This window comes from Sus scrofa, chromosome 3, assembly GCF_054392235.1.
Source record: "Sus scrofa isolate SSC_HxYL_T2T_F1_AM1 chromosome 3, Sscrofa_HxYL_maternal_Yorkshire_Landrace_v2.0, whole genome shotgun sequence".
Classification (NCBI taxonomy): Eukaryota; Metazoa; Chordata; class Mammalia; order Artiodactyla; family Suidae; genus Sus; species Sus scrofa.
In genome coordinates, this window is record NC_139385.1 from 83,273,161 (window position 1) to 83,295,679 (window position 22,519).

General features: G+C 55.0%; 1 protein-coding gene across 39 annotated transcripts in view; it reads right to left on the reverse strand.

Annotated features, from left to right (window-relative positions):
• DYSF (dysferlin) overlaps positions 1–22,519 on the reverse strand; it is a 227,193-nt gene that overhangs the window by 81,553 nt on the left and 123,121 nt on the right. For 38 of the 39 annotated variants that reach the window (XR_014841703.1, XR_014841702.1, XR_014841704.1 and 35 more), the window contains 5 exons: positions 16,184–16,277; positions 15,336–15,413; positions 5,931–6,112; positions 2,465–2,605; positions 1,617–1,646 (listed from right to left, as the gene is read on the reverse strand). Coding sequence is in view for 35 of the 39 variants with exons in the window: in XM_085018953.1 (XP_084875079.1) it covers positions 1,617–1,646; positions 2,465–2,605; positions 5,931–6,112; positions 15,336–15,413; positions 16,184–16,277 (525 nt within the window). In the remaining 4 variants the exon portion in view is untranslated. Of the gene's footprint in view, positions 1–1,616; positions 1,647–2,464; positions 2,606–2,923; positions 3,025–3,060; positions 6,113–15,335; positions 15,414–16,183; positions 16,278–22,519 lie in introns of those variants that run through there. The other variant, XR_014841705.1, reaches the window with a different exon arrangement.

Below are 22,519 nucleotides of genomic sequence, written 5' to 3' on the forward strand. Positions count from 1 at the left end.
CTGGACCACGCCACGGGACAGTTCGCATCCAGGATACGGGGGACGGGGGAGAGAAAGGAGGATGAAAGTTCACCGTCAGTGATAAGGAGCACTAAGCTGGGGCAGAGATCAACACACCAGACACCCCCCTAAAAGGAGCCAGTAGGGAGTTCCTACTGTGGCTCAGAAGGTTAAGAACCTGACATAGTGCCTGTGAGGACACAGGTTCGATCCCTGGCCTCGCTCAGTGGGTTAGGGATCCGGCGCTGCTGCAAGCTGCAGCGTAGGTCGCAGATGCGGCGTGGATCCCGTGTGGCTGGGACTATGGCGCAGGCCAGCAGCTGCAGTTCTGATTTGACCCCTGGCTCAGAAACTTCCCTATGCCACAAAAAAATTTTTTTGTAAAAACAGAGCCAACAGAAAGCACTTCCCATCTAAGGTGAGGGTCATGCGCTTCCTAGATGTACCCTCTGCATGGTCCCCAAGAAAGAAGGTGCAACAGACATTGATGCTGAGGAGCTGGCAGGAGAGGCCAAAGCATAAATCTAGAGCCCTGGCCTCTCCGGAAGGGACAGGAGAAAGGACACCAATAGGCAAGTGGTGGGTCTTCCTGGACACAGAGCAGGGCCCAAACCCCTGGAGCTGCCGTGGGGGCCTGTGGACTTGGAGAACCGAGGAGAAGCAATCTAGACGCCCCAGGCCTGGTGGGCCTGAGAGTGGGGCTTGGACTGGACAGGAGAGGAAAAAGGAGAGGGACCAGAAGGGGTAGGAGGAGAGGCAGAGGGTGGAGCAGGGGCAGGGGGCAAGGAGGGCTTGTACGGTACCCACTGTTTGAAAATTGCATGACCTCCTCCGTCCTAACGGGGAGGCACCCAAACAGAGCCCAAAGGACTATTTCTTCTCAAAGATGCATCTGAGTCTGGCTGGGAATAGTATTTCCTGAATCAAATTCACCTGGGCATCGGGAAAAGGCTTACGTTTTTCTACCCCGATCCTCCGAAGGAGGAAGTAACGGAAAGAAAACCAGACCTTGGTGGGAATCCGAGTTGGGAACTCCGACCCTAAATCAGAGCTTCTGAAACACCAGCCCATGGGAAGCCCCTGGAGGGCTCACTAATACCCAGGTTGCAGTGCTGCTTCTGTGGGTGTGAAGTGGGAGACTGGCATTTCTAACAATACCCAAGCGACGCCAGGCTGAGAACCACGGGCCCCAGGCGAGGGTCCTCAGCCCTGGCTGCACCTTCGAATCCCGTGGGCAGCTTTGAAAGAGACAGAGGTCTGGGCCGCACCCCAAATGATGTGGTTCCCTTCGGTCTGGTCTGGGGTGGGGCTGAGCTCTGGTGATTTGTACAGCTGCCCAGGGGATTCCAACACGCAGCCCGACCAAGAGCCACTGGGCTGGATGACCACACAAGGGCCCTTCCATCCGAGTCTGTGATTCTTGGGCTTCTCAGGGAGGGAAGGGCAGGAAAGCCGACATCGGGCAAGACCCCAGTGCCCGCCTACCCTGCCCCCTGGGCCCCACCCAAGCCCTCCTGGGTGCTGCAGGCCCCTGCCCATCCCAGCCCAGGAGGGGGCTGCAAACACAGGGAGGCAGGCAGTGAGCATGAAGAAACAAAGGTAAAAGCAAGGCTTACCTCAAAACCGGGAATATGGTGGATAGCCGGCTGGGGCGAAGAAGAAAAGCTTTGGTTAGGTGCCTGTCACCCAAGGCCCCACCACCCTTCTTTCTGCCCTGGCCGGGTAAACTCATCTCCAACCACAAAATGACACTCATGGAATACGTCACTCATCAGACAGTCCAGGGATTTGCAGACTATTCCTTGGAGGCCCAGGCACTCCTGGGAGATGCCTGGTGGGCGGGTGAAGGGGAAACCAGACTGGCCGTTTGCTGTGTCCCCTCCAAACACTTCAGCCTGAGTAGCCCCACTTCTATCCGGCTTGCCTATTAGGGCTCACAGCACCCCAAGAGCAAGTCTGAAGCTATGGCTCTAATGCCTCATTTTATAGTAGGGATGTGGCTGGCCCCAGGTCATCCAGCTAGGCCATGGCAGAGCCAGCACTAGAGCAGGGGTCCTGCCCTTACCTGTCCCTGGAGCGCCTCATGACAATTAAACCCCCTACTCAGATCATAAGGGCCCACCTCCCAGAAAACACATCAGGATATGGCCCAGGGAAAAATACATCCAATGGCCAGACGACTCAGACATTTTAACACAGTCCAGGCTCCAGCTTTCTGCCCCCAGGTTAGATCATGTCTTGATTTGGGGTTCTGAAAAGATGGGCAAAACCAGATCTGGCAGGAGGCCTGACGTCCAGAGGTGACCCATCAGTGTTCCTCACTAAGTGCAGGCCCTTGGTGGGGGGAGAAGAGGGTACCCAGGCCCCCTCCTTTCAGCCAGACCATCCCCTCCCTGTCTGGCCCCCCTCCCCAACCAGGTCCTTTGTGCCTGGGACTTCGGGACCTGGATGTGAAGCAGCTCACCTTCTCTCTCTGGATGAGCTCAAAAGAGGCCAGCAGCTCACCCGCCGGCTGGCTGCCCCTAGTCAGAGGGAACCAGGCCAACCGGGGCATCCGTTCCAGACTCGGCTCACAGATGCAGCGTCCCATGAACTCATCTGCACCCTAGGCCGAGCATGGAGAAAGAAGAGTCAGTGTCCCCCAGCCCAGGGCTCTGGGGGCTCAAAGTAATGACCAGACCTACATCTGGCCTCCTGGACTCGGAAAGGTCCCAGGAGTCATAGCAGCTCCTGGTGCAGGATGGTGCACTCTGCCCCCTTAGACGGAGGCCAGGACAACATGAGCGTGGCCTCCCGCCACTGTTGCTAGAGCTGAATTCCCATCGTGGTTGGGAAGTCCCTCTGCCTGTCCAACCAGTGTTCACCTTGCTTTAATTTAATCATCCTCTAAGCCATTAGAGACCAGAGTCATGACCTTCTCGTGTTTTTTTTTTTTTTTTTTTTGCTTTTTTTGCTTTTAGGGCCACACCCATGGCATATGGAGGTTCCCAGGCTAGGGGTCAAGTCGGAGCTACAGCTGCCGGCCTACACCACAGCCACAGCAATGCCAGATCCTGCGACCTACACCACAGCCACAGCAATGCCAGATCCTGCGACCTACACCACAGCTGACAGCAACGTGGATCCTTAACCCAATGAACGAGGCCAGGGATCGAACCTGCAACCTCATGGTTCCTAGTCAGATTTGTTTCCGCAGCATCATGACAGGAACTCCCTCCTAGTGGTTCTTTAATGCCCTCAACAATATAGGTGTTGGACGTTTCCCAAGACTTTTGTATCTCTTGTCCATTTCACCTGTAAATCCCCCCAGTTTCATGCTCATCACATGAAATGAGTCTTGTTAAATGATGTTTCATCTGACCATTCCTTTGCTCAGGAACCTTCCATGGCTCCCCTCTGCCTAGAGGCTAGAGTCCAAACTCTCCCTGTGGCACAGGAGGCCATCTCACTGGAGCCCACTCACCTGGCCTGCCCCGCCTCATTCCCTTCCCACATACCTTCCAGCCCAGCCCGCTGGCCTCAGCTGGCCTCTCAGCCCCTGACCTTTCACAGGACATCTGCCCCAGCTATACTGGGCTCTACTCCTCCTAGCTGTCACCCACAGCCCTGTCCCAGCTCAGCCCTCTGATGTGGGCCCTGTGACCTTGCTGCCCTGGGAACTCCAGCCTTATGGTTTGCTTTGCCCAGGGCAGGGGCCACAGGCAGAAGCTGGGTCTCAGCCAGATGGGCTGCAGCTGTCACCAGCCCTGGTGCTTTGCCCAGGGCCCTCCTCTGGAGACACCCAGGCCAGGCCTGGGAGGCATTCCTACCTGCACTCACGTCATTTCTGGGGGCATCGCCAAGAGCCATTCTGGAGTGGCCACCAGCTGCTGCATAAAGGCCCACACCAGCAGGTGACAGCCCAGCACAGACTGTACAGAGTGGACACCAGCCACAGTGTGAGAAGGGGCCTGGAAGCTCCTCTGGGCTCAGTGTTGCCTTTTGGTCGCTGGGACATGTAGAGGTTGGGGGAGGGGAGTCCTTGCAGAGCCGAGCAGCCAGGACAGCAGGAGCTCAGGGCAACGGATGCGGGCCAAAGTTATAGCCTCATATGACTATGTTATCAATGAGCACAGCCTCTGCTCTCCCCCAGGACTGTGGGGCCTCCCCATCGAGGAGAGGCATGGTTTTCTTCCTTGGGGTCCCTCTCAGGCACTGGCCCAAAGCGGGGACAGAAATATTTGTGAAAGAGGCGCTGGGGTGCTGTTAGAAGAGAGAGGCTGTGTCCTGCCAGCCTCCCCCCTACCCCCACCAGCACTCACCCCTGCTTCTGCTAACTCCCTGAGATCGACACCCCTGGTCCTGCCAACTCCTGCCTCCTCCTGTCCCAAAAGCCCCTGCCTCCTCTTCTCTTCCCTAAAAAGTCCCCAGTGGACTCTCCCTCCAGCTGCCCATCCCCCACGCAGCCGGCTTTTCCTTCCAAGGGGGGAGCTGGCAGGTGGGCCTCTGCAGCCCTGGCCTGGGTTGGCCATTGCCAATTGGGCCCCACCACCTGGTGGGAGGGGTGGGGGGTGGCTTGATCAACATCACCTTCCCCTAAACCCCTGGTCACCGCACCGTCCCATCCAGTCATGGCAACTCTTTCTGGAAATATCTTTGACCCCCCTGCCCTCTACCCTTTCATCCACTGCCACCCTGGGCCCTGCAGGGTCTCTCGGTCACACACCCCTTGGCCGTCACAGTCTCTCTCCTCCCACAGATCCCACCCCTCCTTTTTTTTTTTTTTTTTTTTTTTTTTTTTTGTCTTTTCTCTTTTTAGGGCCGTTGTAGTGGCATAGGAGGTTCCCAGACTAGGGAGTCTAATCAGAGCTGTAGCTGCCGGCCTACACCACAGTCACAGCAATGCCAGATCCAAGCTGTGTCTGCGATCTACTCCATAGCTCACGGCAACGCCGGATCCTTAACCCGCTGAGCAAGGCCAGGGATCAAACCCGCAACCTCTTGCTTCCTAGTCAGATTCGTTTCCGCGACACCACGAAGGGAACTCCCCACCTCACCTTCTTAAAATGTTGCTCTGACCCCGTCATGTCCCCGCTCCCCTGGCCATGAACTCCTTTCTCCTCCTTCCCAGCCTGCCTTCCCCACTCCTCCGTCTCCCACTGACCCCCTCAGGCTGGGCTAACACCCCCTGCCTCGTCCCAACACCCCAACCTCCCATCTCCTTCAGGGCCTAGGTTTTCCCACAGCCCCTTCGCATTCCTTCCCCCAGGGACTGAACCCGAAACCTCATGGTTCCTAGTTGGATTCGTTTCCAATGCACCGCAATGGGAACTCCAAAATTTAAAGTTTAATTAATTAAAACTAAAAAACAATGATGATTCCGTTTTTCAGGTGTCCTAGGTGCATTTCAAGGGCTCAACAGCAGGTAGGGCAAAGCGGCCCTCATTTGGGGAGCACAACCACAGAGCTTTCTGGGCGGCAGCGCTGCTGAAAGGTCCCCGCCTGTGCCCCAGAGCCGTGTGGCTCCCTGAGGGATTCCCTGCTCCAAGGGTGAGCCTGGGCTCCCACCTAGACTGGGAATCCCATATGAGGGGCCGCTCACCCAGCTCACAAGTGCTTGATACCTGTGGGCAGGGTCAACGCAGCCCTCTGATGGGGAGAAGGGACCGACCTGGGAGCTTATAAGCAAGCTAAGAGATGGAGAAAACCCAGACTCCTGACCCACAGCCAAGCGTGACTTTTCCAGATCTGTCCCCTCCCTCTGCCATGGGCACAGCACACATGCTAGCAATTCCCTTTCAATTGCTCCGAAAGAGTTTTGGCCACTCTGCAGCCTGTGGGGTCAGGGGAGAAGCCAGCAGCCTCAGCCTTGGGAAGCACCCAGCTGGTTGGGGACCCGTCCCTCCCAGCAGCATCTCCCCCTTGGGGGCCCAGAGGGGGAGACGACTCACGTAGGTGTCATGGTCATACAGCTCCACCACGATGCTGGGCGGCTGCTCGGCGATGCTGGCTGGCTCGCCGAAGATCTCAATCTCGTAGAAGATGAGTGTCTGGTCCCAGGTGGGGTTCAGGGTATTCTTCGCCACCACTGTCTTCTGGCTCTGGTGCAGGAAGGAGACGATGGCGTAGGGATCTGTGTGGGCCAGGCACAGGGACGGGAGACAGGACACAGCAAAGACAGGCTCAGAAGCGCCCGGTCACAAAACTGGAGCAGAGCTGTGGCTGCCGCCCTGGAGCAATGACATCCAGGCTGAAGCCACTTCCTGGGAAGCTCCCCCACCACGCCCTCTGGGAAGCCAGCAAAGAGATGGAGCCCAGGTCCAGGTGAGAGGGCAACAGAGATCCAGAGAGCTTCCCCTCCTGGGCTCCTCTCTGGGTTGACTGCTGGGGGCAAAAGTCCAGCTGGAGGAAGTGAGTGCCAGGATGGTACATTCATTTATTCACTCATTCCTCCAACAAGCATTCCTTTTTTAAATATATATACATATATATATAAGAGTTCCCGTCATGGCACAGTGGTTAACGAATCCGACTAGCAACCATGAGGTTGCAGGTTCAATCCCTGGCCTTGCTCAGTGGGTTAAGGATCTGGCATTGCCGTGAGCTGTGGAGTGGGTCACAGATGCGGCTCGGATCCCACGTTGCTGTGGGCTCTGGCATGGGCTGGCAGCTACAGCTCTGATTAGACCCCTAGTCTGGGAACCTCCATATGCCGTGGCAGCAGCCCTAGAAAAGGCAAAAAGACAAAAAATAAATATATATATATTTTTTATATTAAAGTCTAGTCAATTTACAATGTTGTACCAATTTCTGCTGTATAGCAAAGTGATCCAGTCATACTTATATATATATTCCTTTTCTTATATTATCTTCCATCATGGTCTATCCCAAGAGATTGGATAGAGTACCCTGCGCTATACAGTAGAACCTCATTGTTTATCTACTCTAAATGTAATAGTTTGCATCTACTAATCCCAAATTCCCAGTCCATCTCACTCCCTCTCCCATCCCCCTTGGCAACCAAGTCTTCCAGCAAGCACTTCTTGAGTGCCTTCTGCATGTCAGGCTAGGGGCTACATGATAAAGGCTGACAACACATTGGGAGCAAAAGCAAAATCTATACACTCAAACATAAAATTACAATTTTGAGGAGTTCCCATTGTGGCGCAGCAGAAATGAATCTGACTAGTAACCATGAGGTTGCAGGTTCAATCCCTGGCCTCAAGCAGTGGGTTAAAGATTCGATGTTGCCATGAGCTATGGTGTATGTCGCAGACACGGTTCCAATCCTGCATTGCTGTGGCTGTGGCGTAGGCCAGCAACTGTAGCTCAATTCGACCCCTAGCCTGGGAATCTCCATATGCCATGGGTATGGCCCTAAAAGGCATAAAAAAAAACCTTCAATTTTGATCATGCTTTGAAGAATAGATATGACGGCAGCGGCATGGGCAAGGGGGATCTGGCTTTCTTGATGAAAGGAAAGTAGAGTGGAGACGTTGGTGCCATCAGACTGGCATGCCTGGGTTTGCATTTCTACAAATTAGCTCTGACTGCACATGAAGAACAGAATGGAGGGCGAGGTGGGCACAAAGAGACCAACTACAAATCTACTGCAGGGGTTCAGGCAAAGACGGTGGTGGTGTAGATGCACGGGGGTGCCAGAAAGAAGGAAATGGATTGCCATGGGTGTTATGACGAGGAACCCTAAGATCCCTGCAGCTCTCTGCCACCCCCAAACCCCCTTCCAGCCTGCCAGCCCCAGCCACACTGGCCTGGGAACCACCCACGAGTCATTCCCTCTACCTGGTCCCAGGGCATCACTAGAGAAGATTCTAGAGAGGTTGGTTCTCACATGTGAGCATAGAAGCCTCCTGAGCCCAGACTGTTAGGCCTCATCCTCAGAGACTCCTTCATCAGGTCTGGGCTGGGTCCTGAAAAGTTACATTTCTAACAAGCTCCCAAGTGGTGCTGATGCTGCTTTTCAGGCTACCCTTGGAAGCCAATGCAGGAGACGGTCCTATGGGACTGAGTGCATATGATTTGGGACAGGAACAAAGGGCTTGGACCAGGGAACTCCTCCAGCTTCTCTCATTAGGGGACAGGAGCCAGTTCACTGCCATTTTGTAAGGATGCCAAGTGCTAAGGGCAGGTAGACAGGGAAGCCTGGGGATGCGGAGGCTGAGAGCTGGACCCCAGAGGTCTGGCAGGGCTGAGTCCAAATGCCCTATCACATGCCCTATAGCTTGGCATTTTCTCCATCCTACAGTGTCGTGCATCCTCTGTGCCCCCCCCCAACTTCAGGTGGGCCCTGTGTGACCTCAGGAGGGTCTCAGCACCAGAGACCTCTGTGCTGAGATGTCTAACTGCAGTCCTGGGGCTGAGATGGGGAGACAGCACTTCCTCACAAAGGAGGGAGCAGGCCAGCCTCCCTGGTCATAAAGAGACCCAGTGGCATGCCACAGCCATTGCAGGAGGTGGCAGGGAGTGACCATCAAAGAGGTAGAAAAGCTGGGGTGGGCAATGAGAGGACTCTCATCAACAGATGGGGGTAGAGGCAGGATCCAAGATTCTGGTCGTTGCCCAAAGGGCTAGTTTTAAGGGCGAGGGGGATATTAGAAGTTACAGGCACTCACTGGCCAAATAATGCTGGGTTTGGCTTACAGGAGGCAGCCAGCAGGCTAGGACCAACTGGTCAGCCTTCAGGTGCAAAAACACACTGAGGGTCAATCCTGGAGGGCTTCCTGTAGGAAACTGGCTTTGAACCTGATTCTGGAAATAGACGAGGGCATTGGGAGGCCCTTGGCAGAAGAAGGGGCAGGAGAGACATGCCCACCACATCTTGCTACCTCCACCTGGAGGGGGCGTGCCTGGCATGGGGCTCCCCCTCCCCATGTGCCGGCCTGGTGGGGCTGGCCCGAGCCTTTCCCCTCCTGCCCCTGGCAGGGCCCAGCGGCGTCTGTGCATTTAATGAAACCGTCTGGCTGTGATACCATCAGCTCCAAGCTCGGCAGAGAACCTCTCCTCGGTTCCAGTAAGGGAAAGAGGGTGCGTTCCGATAAATAAAACCATATTAGAGAGCCAGCGAAAAAGCCCCTTTTGTTCCCACCCCCTGTGCTTCCCAATGCTTTATTTTTATAAGCACGCGGGCCCCAGACCGACCGCGTTTACACAAAGATCACAATTGCACATTGTGGCGGCCGTGCGCGCTGTATTGGTGTTGGCAGCACCCCCCACGCTGGCCCCCGAGCAGGCTGACTCCGTCCAGCAGCCCCATCAGCGCAGGCAATGAGCTCAGCACTGGGGGAGGGAGGGGCAGCTTTCAAACAAAACTCACCCAGACCCACACACGCACCCCGCCCGCCCAGGGGAGGAAAAAACACACAACAAAGGCATTGTAAGGAGCGGACCTGGAGGCCTGGGGCCTCAGACACTGGGCTACTGTGTGCTGGGGGCTGGCCTCTCCCCACACAAGCCCAGCCCCTCAAAAAAAAAAGAAACAAGGGGGTGGGGGGGCATTGCCAAAGCAAGGTGGTCAGATGAAGGGAAGCCAGACGGAGGTGCAGACGTGTCCCTCTTCCAGGAAAGCCTGGAGGGAAAGGGAGAGCCCAGGAGTGGGGGAGGGGAGGGGCCCGCTCTTCCCAGGGCCACTCCCCCAGGAGAGGAACAGCATCAGCCCTTGGCCTCACCTGCCAAGGCACATGGAGCTCCCCAGGGCTGAGGCTGATTGGAGCTCTCTGAGGACCACAGGCTGCTCTGAACTCTAGCCAGAAACACGCAATGATTCTACTGGGCTCCACCACAAGAAGTCCTGGGCAGGTGACTGTGGGACCTGCAGCCTGATCTCTGCTGTTCAGGCCTCCCGGGAGCCCCGCAGGGAGCTGTCACAATATACTCAACTTCGGAATTCCCGTTGTGGCTCAGCAGTGACAAACCCAACTAGTGTCCATGGGACGCAGGCTGAATCCCTGGCCTCGCTCAGTGGGTTAAGGATCCAGCATTGCCATGAGCTATGGTGTAGGTAGCAGACCTGGCTCAGATCCCGAGCTGCTGTGGCTGTGGTGTACGCCAGCAGCTGTAGCTCCCGTTCGACCCCTAACAGCCTAGGGATTTCCCTATGCCACGGGTGCAGCCCTAAAAAGAAAAAAGAAAAAAATATATCCGCTCAACTTCCCTCATGGGTCTTGCCACCAACAGTTCAGACCACCAGGGTCAGGGACAGGGCAGGTGGCACCCGCCCACTTGTCAGAAGAGGGAGCTTTGCTGCAGTAAAACTAAGTTACCAGCCCCTGCTCCCAGGTCTGCTTCCAGACTCCCTGACTCCTAGTCCAATGCTTCTGCTACCCACCACACCCACAGGAAAAGAGCCCTTAAGACAGGATGGAGTGGATGGCTAGTAATCAAGGCAATGCAAATAAAAACTACAATACAGCAATATTTCCCTATAAAAGTAAGAAAAATTGTTGAGATCTATAAAACCCAGTGTTGGCAAATATTAGATGAAATAGGTACTCGCTTTTATCGCTGGAAGCATTTCAGCAAACCCTTCAGGAAAGCAATTGGGCAGTATGCCCTGAAAAACATAAAACTGTTTACACCCTGTTTCCCAGATCCCTGGGAATCATCCAAATTTACCAAAAGCTATATGAACAGAGATGTTCACACGGCATTATTTGCAACCCGTCATTGGTTCACTATATGGTTGCTGACTGACCGGCATATGGGAGGTGAGCACAGTGCTCAGAATATGAAGGTGCTCGAGGCACAGTCCAGGCTCTAAGATCGGGACTGCTGATCAGAAATGGTAACTGAACCACAGCTGTAAGACAAAGTGACGTGCAGCTTCCCAGCGTTAGGGGTTGGGGTACCCCACGGAGTCTGGTGGCATCAAAGGAGGTGTCCTACCCCAAATCTCAAGAATTAAGGAGGTAACCAAGGTGAGAGTTCCCATGGTGGTTCAGGATAAACGAAACCGACTAGTATCCATGAGGATGCAGGTTTGGTCCCTGGCCTCACTCAGTGGATTAAGGATCCTGCGTTGCTGTAGCTGTGAGCTGTGGTGTAGGTCCCAGACGTGGCTCGGATCCGGCGTTGCTGTGGCTGTAGCGTAGGCCGGCAGCTACAGCTCTGATTCGACCCCTAGCCTGGGAACTTCCATATGCCACGAGTGCCGCCCTAAAAAGAAAAAACAAAAAAGGAGGTAACCAAGGCAAACCAAGGAAAAGGGGGCATCCAGGCACCCAGCATAGCCCGGGCAAAGGCACCCAAGATCACAGGCACCCAGGGAGCAGGAGTCTGTCTGAGGGGAGGAAGGGAGCACCGGGGCCGCAGGGATAGAGGTGGGTGGGAGGCGGGCAGATCATGAACAGTCCTGGCTTAATGCTAAGTGAGTTGGACTGACTCCCATCGATCAGTGTTTCCCCCAAAACGTGGTTCTTTGCAACAGGAGTTCTCTGGGGAGTGAACAAATGTTTCAAAGAGTGAAACGGGCTCCTTCCCTACAGCCACCTCGGAGCCTCTTAACGCCACGTGCATTGTAAATCGCTAAGTGTGCAGGGTCTGCTCCCCTCTCTCACTCAGGAACCCTTTCTAAGTGGAGCATTTCATGAGCCTCCAATGCGCTTTGGAAAACAGCTCCTTAAGCTCATCGGGAGAATTCCCCCAGCCAGAGCCAACCTTAACAGAAAGCTGTGCTTCAAAGAGGGGGTGCACCGTGCCTGGAACCCAGACAGGGGACGTCCACAGGCCAGGACTCCCCAGCCCCACCAAGGACAAAGTCTGGGATCTGGGGGGTAAGAAAGCACCGATCCCCACGGAGGTGACCCCAGCGGTAGAGCAGCCATGGTTCTCCCATCCTCACTGCGGCCTGGCCTGGCAGCAGCACCCCCTCAGGACCACCCAACGAGCACACAGCTTTGCCCTCCCAGGAACCACGAGGCCGGGAAAGAGGGCACAGGACCTTCTGCTTTCTTGGCAGATACCCCACTCCCCTGAATGAAAACCTTGGCATCCGATCTACGAGCCTTCTCTTGTTTGCTTGGTTAACCAGGCCCCCAGGGCCCACTGACCCATGAGACTCTCAACCAGGAATTTCTGGGTGCCTCAAGCTAAGGGCCACTCCCCTGGGAGGCGAGCCACCCAAGGGTCCTCCGTCTTGGTGTGACCGCTCTATAAGCAGAGCTACAGCTCCCTCAAAGCATCACCAGTGGTTCCCAGCTGCCAAAGCAGAATTCCCTGGGGTGCAGTTTGGCAAAGGAGGCAGCGTCTTCGCCATTCCCCTGGAGAAATATCGACAAGGAAGAGCAACTCGGCTCTGACCGCTGTTTAGAGACACGGTACCGTCCAGTGGCTATGGCATTGAGGACACACAATTTCTAAGTCTTCTGGAATCCCATCTGTTCTGTGCAATGCAGATCCCGGAGAACCCCAGCCACTCACCCAGCAGCGGCAACCCTACCCCCATGGAAGAGAAGTCCCAGGGATCATTTCTCATTCTTTACACCTGATCGCTACACTGACCACACACACTCATAACCACACACACACAGGTCACACAGGCCCTTCCACTGGTCTAGAGAATTGATGCTGGCGCTCCACTGCATCCACACCCGAGGTGAAATCCTCAGGGGGCCTGTATGCCAATATCTCCACAAACCTCCCACCCCAACCAAGTTCAATGTTATTCAGTAAGTGGTTCCTGGGCAATCCCTGTGCGTCTGCCACAGTCTCAGTCAAGGAGGAGGAAGTCGACACAGCCCCGGTCTTAGGGCAGCCCCAAGGCCCCCACACACAAGGGATAAGAAGAGAGCACAGCCCGGGGGTATGGGAGCCCCCCACACTGGGGGAAAAGACCCGAGCGCCACAGGTCAGAGCGCTTCCCAAGGAGAGCCCTCCTGGTTACAGACACCAGCCTGGAGGCTGGAAGACGATACCAGCGACAGACTCGGTGCCAGACCCTCCCCTGGCCCCAGACATTCCCGATTCACACAGGAGTTTCCTCCAAGAAATGCCAGCCAGTGGCCACGCACAGCCTCCCGCCGCCAGCCACCCCAGGGTCAGTTCCAGGGGAGAAACTGCTTTGGTTTAGGGTTTGGGAGTGAAAATAAACACTCTGGGTTTTATAGGTTCACCCGTGTTGGCTGCTGTTTTCCTTTCCAGCAGCTGCTCAATCAGGCCTTTCATTCAGAAGCCAGCGGCCTCTGAGGAAGCCCTGGGCAGTGCCCTCAAAGCTCAAGGGATGTTTATTTGGGGGAGGGGGTGGAGCTAGCATGGAAAGTGTGACGTCTCCTGCAGGCCAGGACAGCTGACCCCGCCTGCAGTCCCCAGAGGTGCAGGTGCCAGGAGGCGCTCCCTGGCTGCAGGGTCAGCCACCAGCCAGCCCCTGGAGGACAGGGGGTCCTTGACCTGCACCCCTGCAACCATCCCCCCACACAAACCTGCCCCATGCATCCCCACCTCTCCTGCCCTCCCCCAAAGAAAAGGAAAGTAAGGTTGTGAATTAATCCACTTCTCTTTTCCTGAGAGTAGTTCGGATTGTCAGAAAGCCTCTTGACTGAATCTCCCAGGAAGTGGCAGCTGCAAATCCCTCCCCCTGCCCCCGCTTCCAACCCCTGTAGACCAGTTTTGCACATGCTTTGTAGAGGGCACTCTTGGCATCCTGGACCCAAAGCCCAGAGGAGAAATTCCTCCATCATTCCCCACCACCACCCCCGTGCAGCTAGGCTGGAGCAAAGGTCACTGAAGGAGAGGACCGGGAGGAAGCAGAGCTGCTAGGAAGGAGGGGCCACAGCGCCCCGACATGGGAGAGGAGTGGGGCCTGGGAATGAGGGTGGGTGGATGGCTGTGAGCTGCCTGCCATTCTGTGAACAGGAGGTCATGCTCATAGGAGAGCACAGTTCTAGTCCATTAAGTGGGAAGCATTTGGAGGAAGATATGCACTTGCCAGCTATTTCAGCTCAAGCAATTTCGTTAACCTGAGTCTCAGTTTCTTCATCTGTAACATGGGGATGTTAAATGCCTATTTCATAGCAGAGTTGTAAGGGTTACCTGAAATAACATCAGTAGAGCACCCGGGCTCACAGTGAACACTCAGTTAGTTTTAGTTCTTTAGCTATCAAGCGCTGCACATTTAAGGATAAGCCAAGGCCCCTTCCTGGAGAAGCTCAGGGTCATGCTAGGAAGAATACGGCTGAGACAGATGGCAAGTGAGTGATCTAGGCAGTGGGTAAGGGCTCTGAGAGAGTTGCTGGTGAGGTCCTGGCCAAGTGCTGAGGAAGGAACAACCAGCATGGCTTGGGGAAGAGTCAGAGGATGTCTGGGCTGGGTCTTGAAGGATGAATAAGAGTTCCCTAGATTAACAATAGGGAAGGGATACATTCTAGGCAGAGAGAAGACCGAGCGCAAAGTCCAGTGACAAAAGCTAGTGGAGCCAGAGCTAGTGGATAGAGGGAAATTAGGGAAAGATGAAACTGGGGGACCCATGGGGGGGTCAGATCACGAGGGTGTTGTCCACCAGGCTAAAAAACTGGGGATTTAGCTATCTGTCGCTGTCTATGTCTGAAATCGGGGGAGTAACCAGATCTGTCCAGGGCAGGTGGAAGGTCACCGAGAGGACAGGAGATGACCAGAGTGTCAGATAAAAGAGCCAAGGCCAGTATGAGATGGCAGTCACGATGCTGAATAGGAGGGGACGATCTCGAGAGAGATTTAGGAGTCAGAATCAACAGAACTGGGACCTGATTGTTTCCGACCTGATGGGTAGTAGAGTCGTGCGGTTGTGATGCCAGGATCAAGGTGGGAAGTGAAGGGTAGGCCTGGATCTGGGGGAGGGGACTCCAAGAGATTCAGTTTGACAAGATGAACGGGGGAGCCTCTGAGGCTTCCAGAGGAGACACCTATAACGTGGCTGGACATAAGGGGCTCCTGGGAACTAAAGACATGGAAGCTTCCATGCCCTGATTGGTTACTGGGTTGGTGGGGGGACCCCAGTGCTCAAAGAAGAGAACACACACAGAACTTTCAGGAACATCAGGCTTAGAGGGCAGTGAAGCAGCTGAGTAGGAAGCTAGAGGAGACCAGGAGAGAGGGGTTCCCCAAAGCCAAGGCCAGACAGGCTTTCAGCAGGAGGGGACAATCAAGAAAAGCCAAACCCTGCAGAGGGATCAACAGGCCATCTGACGACCAGGAGGCCACAGAGACCCTGACAGCAGCCCCCGCCTCCCCAAACCCAGCAAACACAGCACCCACCCCCGCCCTGCCACAGGAGAAGCCCAGGTCACCCCCTGTGGTCTGAAAGCCCAGTGACTCCATCCCTGGCTCTCAGTCCCTAGTCCCTGGCTCTCCTCCCGCCTCCCACCTACCAGAAAAACAGTCCTTGTCCATCGCAGGCAGATCCCGGGCCTGGTACATATAGCAACGTAGATGGTAGCGGTTTCCATCTGCACCAAGGAAGAAGCAGATACCAAGTGAGGAGCTAGGGGGACCAAGATCTGGGGCTGGAGGGGAGGGTGGAGGCAGCCCTAGGAAGGACAGCGGACAATAGAAATAACATGCGTCCCACTGTGCAGGAGTCTGCCACTCTTAGGATCAGAAGAGCAGACCTCAGCCCAAAGGTCAGGCCGGAGCGATGTGCCCTTGGGCCCTGGGCTGGTGGGGGGCAGCAAATAGATGATGAGGGCAGTTGCAATGCACAGCACCTTGAAGCCGGATTTCAGGCTTAGAGTTGACACATACACCACACATAAACATACAGGCACGCACACGCACACACTCACACACACACCCCCCCCAAAAGACACAAACCCAGAAGTTCCCATTGTGGCTCAGCAGTAACAAGCCCAACTAGTATCCACGAGGTTGCGGGTTCGATCCCTGGCCTCACTCAGTGGGTTAAGGATCCAGCGTTGCCATGAGATATGGTGTAGGTCACAGACTCAGCTTGGACCCTGCATTGCCATGAGCTGTGGTGTAGGCCAGCAGTGGAAGCTCTGATTCAATCCCTAGCCTGGGAACTTCCATATGCTGCAGATGCAGTCCCTAAAAAGCAAAAAAAAAAGACACAAACCCACCAACACCACCAACGAAGCACACAGACACAGTTCTCCAGAGCCCCCCCACAGACACCTGACCACGTAAGCCACATAAACAGGAACGTAGGATTACACACCCATCTGTGTCACCCCTGTAGATACCTTCAAGCATCACTTACAGTCGAAGATGCAGGAGATCGTGGGTCTGTTCACGCCAAAGCTCAAGGTGGAGACAGACATGGAATCCTCACTCCTGTCGTCCACCACGCCGCCCTGCAGACAGAGCGGTCACAGTAGATTCTGACCCCAGAGCCTGGGGGTGGCAGGGACACTGGCTTGGAGATTCAAGTCCCTGAGGTCCTTTAGACAATGCTCCCCGCCTGCCTAAAGCTCTAATTTCACTCCGGGAGAGCACATCCCCAACCCCACTGTCAAGTCCATGGGGAAATTCTTCTAACTTTCTAGTGGAGACCAGACAAGCCAGAAGGGGATTTTGAGTTGTTCCAGCCCAAGAGGTTAGAGTTTGATAGAAGGAAGGACTCAGAGGGGTTCTCTGGGGGAGAATCCAGCGGGGATCTGCCCAGGGTGATGGGTTAAGAGGAGCCAGAGTCTGGAGGGCCCCATCTAGCATCTCTGTCCACGCCTTACATGTCTGGACACAGCTGGGTCCCCAGGTCTAGGGAGAGGCTGCCCTGCATCCTCTACCATCTCTCACCAGCTCCCCCTGTGCTGATGGTCAGAGGAAGCCTCAGGCTGAGCACAGGGTCAGGGACGGGGGACAGGAGCAGAAGCGGGGTGGGTCTACACTTGGGCTCAGAACCTGTGCGTAAAGCCAGATGGTCAGCCCTTCACCATGTCCTCATTCGCATTGGGCTCTAACCACTGGGCCATAATCCACCTTCCAGGGAACAGATGCCCACCTCCCTGGTGCACTGTCGCCTCCACCACCACGGGGTCCTATACTGTTTAGGGGCTCAGGGACCCAGCAGAGATCAAAGCCCCGCACCCCAAAATAGAAAATGTGCCAGTCACACAGCAGCCCATCCTCCCAGATCTGGCATTTTCTGACATTGGCTCCACGAGCCTCCTCTGGCCAGAGCTCAGCAGGGGGACAGGGGAGGTCTAGACAGCCTTCCTGTGCCACCGGCTCTCTCTGTATTCCCTCCTGGCTCGCCACACTGTCTCCTGCCCCAGTCCCTTAGCCAGTCCCCCTTCCCAACACACAAGCACACACACCCTTGAAAGAAAACCCCGGCCTCTCCTCCTGCATCCTTTCCACCCCACCCAAGCCCACCCAGAGTAGCCACTTCCCAGGGCCTTTATGCTGGGCGACCCTGCTCTCCACCTGGCTGCAGCCATTTCTCAGGATTCTTGACTTCTCCCCAAGGCTTGCAGCTGCAACCCCCTGCCACCACCCCTCCCACCCTCACCTCACCCCTACCCCCATGCCTCCAAACACAAGATGCTCAGCCACCTATGTCTCTTCCTTCTCCAAACCACGTCTACCCTCAGGGCCTAGCCCCAGACATCTGGCCCAAGAAGGCTCCCTTGATGTCTGTCCCTGGATTCTGAGCTGCCCACACCCGGGGCCAGAACCAGCTGCATTACCCATAGTCAGCACTCGGGCTCCTGGCCTGAATTCCTCAGGGGCTCTCACCACCTAAAGGGTCCTGCTCAGACCCAGTGACCTGCCCCATCTTCCCCATCCAACACCAGGGCTTACAGCCCCAAACCCAGTCAGGCAGGTCACACCTGCTCTCAATGCAAGCTCAGACTGTTCCCTGCCAGAAGTGCCTGCCCTCCCCATCTTAGCTCAGGTCAGACACCCAGGAAAGGCCTGCCTGGCCACTCTGGGTCATGAAAGAAATGCACCCTAAAAGCAGGCCAGGTCATCCTCTGCTCTATCCTGCAAAAGGACCCATAAAACACACGCAGGAAAGACCTGTTCATCTGCTCTCCCAGGGGATCCACCAAGGTCCTGCCACAACTGAGAGGGCTCCAGCTCCCATCCCAGGACACCCCCTTTTCTGACAGGGAGATACAGTGACACCTCCCGCTTTCCTTTGGCCACAACTTCAACGCAAGCTCCAGAATCAGATTCCTTGGGCTCCAGTTCTGGCTCTGCCATTTACTGGCTGCGTGACTTTGGTCAGTTTGCTTGACCTCTCTGTAAATTGGGGATCATTCTACACTACCCATCTCAGAGAGGTGCTATGGTTTTTAAGGAGATAAATTACATGTCGTGTCAGCACACCACCTGGCCCATAATAAATGGTCCATAAAAATTCACTATTAATGATCTTATGAGAGAAACAAGTACAGGTGGGGAAGGGGAGGTCATAAACTATGAAGTTAGTAATTGTGCTCAGGGGCAGTATTCATATGTCTCATATTTGCTCAAAAGTATTTCAGGAGCTGGAATTCAGTACAGAATCACAGAGCTGGGCAGAAGTCAAAATCAGTCAAGGAAGACATCAATTTCTCTCTACACATACACACACACACATACACACACACATATACATACACACACACATACACATATACACATATATGCATATACACACATATACATACATACACATATGTGTACATATACACACATGTACACTACACATGTACATGTGTACACACATGTACACATATACACATATACAGTACACACATGTATACATATACATATACACATACACACATAGACATACACATGCATACACACATATACACTATACATAATACACTATACAGTATACATAATACACATATATACATACACACACATACATACATATACACATCTATATATGTGCACATAAACATACACACATACACACATATACATGTGCACGCATATACACACATACATACACATATGTATACATATACACACATATACATACCTACATATACACTTTTACATATACACACATACATACACATATATACATACATGCACACATACACATATACACACATCTGCATGCACGCACGCACACACACACATGCAGGAGAGCACGACAATAAGGAGGGTTGTCACATAGACAGGTGAGAACCCAAAGGTCACTGTGTCTTCAATCCTCCACCTACAGGTGTGGGTGTCCTGGGTTCCTGCCAGGAGACACCTTGGGCCCGGCCATGCAGTGCTGGCCCCACCACAACCCACACCAAGTCCAGCAGCTAAAGGCTCCAGTTGCAGGATCTGTGAGGCCGCACATAGGGCAGGACCTAGGGGCCCAGTAGGCCACCCCAGGCGTGAGGTGCTGAGACGCCAAGGAAAGCAGGTCAGGACGCTGGCAACAGGGTTTGGCCAGCCCCCAGGTGCAACAAGGCAGCTCAGGGCATCTCTGTGGGGGGGTGGGCTGGAAGCCCTCCACCTCAGCCACACGGGTGCCCCCACCCACAAGCAGGCACTGAGGCGAGTGTGGGGAAGGAAGCCGCCTCAGGCTCCCATGGGCTCATAATGCCCCTCTCCCTCTAGGTGCCTGTAGGGACCTCGGCCAAGGCACATCCCCGCTCCCCTCGTGGCTCCTCTAGCACCAGCCCCACCAAATGGCCTCTGTCTGGGGTTTTGGCGGCCCTTTCTGGGTCTCTATTCAAAGGCAGGGCTGATGATCAAAAAAGGTGTCCCCCTCCCCAGGATTTCCACAAAGGTCGGGGCCAGGTTCCTCGTGCCTAGCTCCGTCCTGGCCGCAACAGGCCCCGGCACGGAGAATGATGTCCTTCGGAGGGAGAACCAGCCATGCCTCTGGGAATGGCCCCACGCTGCTGCTGCCAAGCCTCCTCCACCTCCTACCTCCAGAGGAGAGGCCTACAGCCGCCTGCCCTGGTCCACAGGGCCTCCACCCACCCCCACCTGCTGCCCAAGTGTGGCCCTGCTTCTGCTTCCCCTCCCCCCAGCTCAAGGGGACAGACCAGGATTGCTGGGAAGACGCTGGGAGAACCAGGACCCCCCCCCCCCCACACACACACACACACACCCTAGAGGGGGGCTGGGGGCCCCCCGCTGAGTTTGAGGCGGGGGGTGGGGGAGCCAGGAGCCCCAGCTCTGTCATCAGCCTGGTTCCCATGCTGGGCAAAATTCCAACCCCAAGGCAGGCCATTATCTTTACATCCTCTGGCCCACCGACCCTCCCAAGGGGGACCCGGGCTCTTAACGTGTCCCCTTCAGACCCTGGGAGCAGAGGGGAGGCCGGCCCTCCCTCCCAGCCTGGCTGTGGCCTCCGAGTTGAGTCTCCTGCAGTCAGAACACTGCCAAACACTCACGGCCCTGCTGCCTCCACGCTCAACCCAGCCAACCCACCAGGGGGCCCTTTCTCGCCCCTGGGCTTCTGGCATGCAGTTCTCTCTGTGCTACTCGTTCTCTGGCTTTTCCTCAGGTGTCCAGTCTCACCTTCAAGGTCACCCTGCAAGGATGAGTTAGGTACCCCGTGTACTCTCCCAGAACCCCAATCTCCCTCACTGCATATACCACCTGCCATTGTAAATACCTGTTTACGGCCTGCCCCCACCACCACCAACGTTCCCACCACGTGCCCAGCATCCAGCAGAACCCCACCCCCACCCCCAGAACAGGTGCTCAGCTCATAACTAGAGATGAGTGAGTGAATGAATGAATGGACTTGCACCTCCCTGGGGAGAGCTGATAGCAAAAGGCCAGTCCACAACCCAAGTCAGGAGATCTGCCTGTCTGTCAAAACAGACGATGCAATGCCCCGTTTCTGCCACTTGGAAGCATATTTTCAGTTTGCACATGTGGACACGCGTGGCTCACATTCGGGGAACCTCTCTCAAGGCAGACGATGAAGCCTCATGAAAAGCTGCTTTGGAGCTTCTGGGAAGCGTCAGCCCCTCCCTCCAACACTCCGCCCACGTTTATCAAGCACCTACTTGGTGCCAGGCCTTTCCCACATTCCGGTTGGAAAGTGGGTATTGCTACTCCTGGAGACATAAAATGTCACCTCCCCAGAGATGCCAGCCCTGACCAAACTCTTGAAAAGCCATGTTCACATGCACACGGTCACATGCCCTGTCCCCCAGCCTGCCCCACCCACCCCAACCCCACACCCTCACAGCAGGCCCTCTCTCGTCCCCTAGTCAGCTTTCCTTTCGCTCCTGGCACTTTTAGCCCCCGCACTTGACCCAGCAATGCTTTCATTTGTTGTCTCTCTGGCTCCACAAGGGCACTCCTGTGTCCCCAGAACCTACGGCAACACTTGGCACAGAGAGTCCCTCTGCAAATAGTTACTGATCAAGGGATAAAATCCAAGCTGAGCCCCTGTTTCTGTAAGCACCTCTGTGGTCCCACTGTCACCTGTTTTCTGCAGAGAACTGCTTGGAGCTAAAAGAACCTTCTGAGCTGAGCCTGACTTGAGGGAAGGAAGAAAGTGTTGACGCAGCAGAAGGGAGAGGAGAGGGTCAGTGAGGGCACAGCAGGGATGACCCGGGTTTGTCACCCAGAGCATCCATCCTCAGGCCACGTGGTGCTAAACGTGCCATGAGTGGCATCCTGTCGATGCCTCCTCACCACCTTATGACAGATCCTGCTGCTGCCACCTTTGTTCTCAAGAGGGGCACACAAAGGCCAAGCCACTCAGCCATCACACAACAGAAGAGTGGCCGCAGCTCCCTGAGCTTGCACTGCACGGATATCAAATAGATGATCAGGGCGACTCATTCATTTTACAGCCCCTGAAGTGCTGACCTAGAGAACGTCAGGCTGCCGGACCCCGGCACCGGCTTCCATGGCGGACACCAGGAAAGGGTGAGCGGGACACGCCTGGAGTTGACAGGGTCGCTAGAGGAGGGTAGCTGAGGAGAGCCCAGTTGCTGAAACTGACTGTAAAGTGGCCATCTGTGGTAACACCCACCACGTAGGGCTACTGAGGAAAATTCAGGGTTTTTTCAGCCTTGACACCGCTGACATTCTGGGCTGGATAACTCTGTCCCATCATGGCTCAGTGGAAATGAATCCTCCTAGTATCCAGGAGGACTCGGGTTCGATCCCTGGCCTTGGTCAGTAGATCAAGGATCTGGTGTTGCCATAAGCTGTGGTATAGGTCACAGACACGGCCCGGATCTGGCATTGCTGTGGCTGTGGTATAGGCTGGCAGATGCAGCTCTGATTCGACCCCCAGCCTGGGAACCTCCATATGCCGCAAGTGCAGCCCTAAAAAGTCAAAAATAAATAAATAAATACATAGCTCTGTTGTGGGGGCAGTTCTGTGCATTGCTGGATGTCTAGCAGAGTCGCTGGCATCTACTTATTAGATACCCACAGCCACGGCCATCCCTCAGTTTTGACCACCAAAACTACCTTCAGACATTGTCAAATGTCCCATGGGGGAGAGAAGTTGTCCCCAGATGAGAACCACTGGTTGAAATTAAATGAAATGCACTCAGGGCCCTGACAGGTACCTGGGACATAATCTGAATTTGGTGGTGTCAGTTTAACTTATTCATCTCGCCAGTCTCATGCTAAACAATCCCTTCACTCCCCCACAAAACCCCAGCCCTCT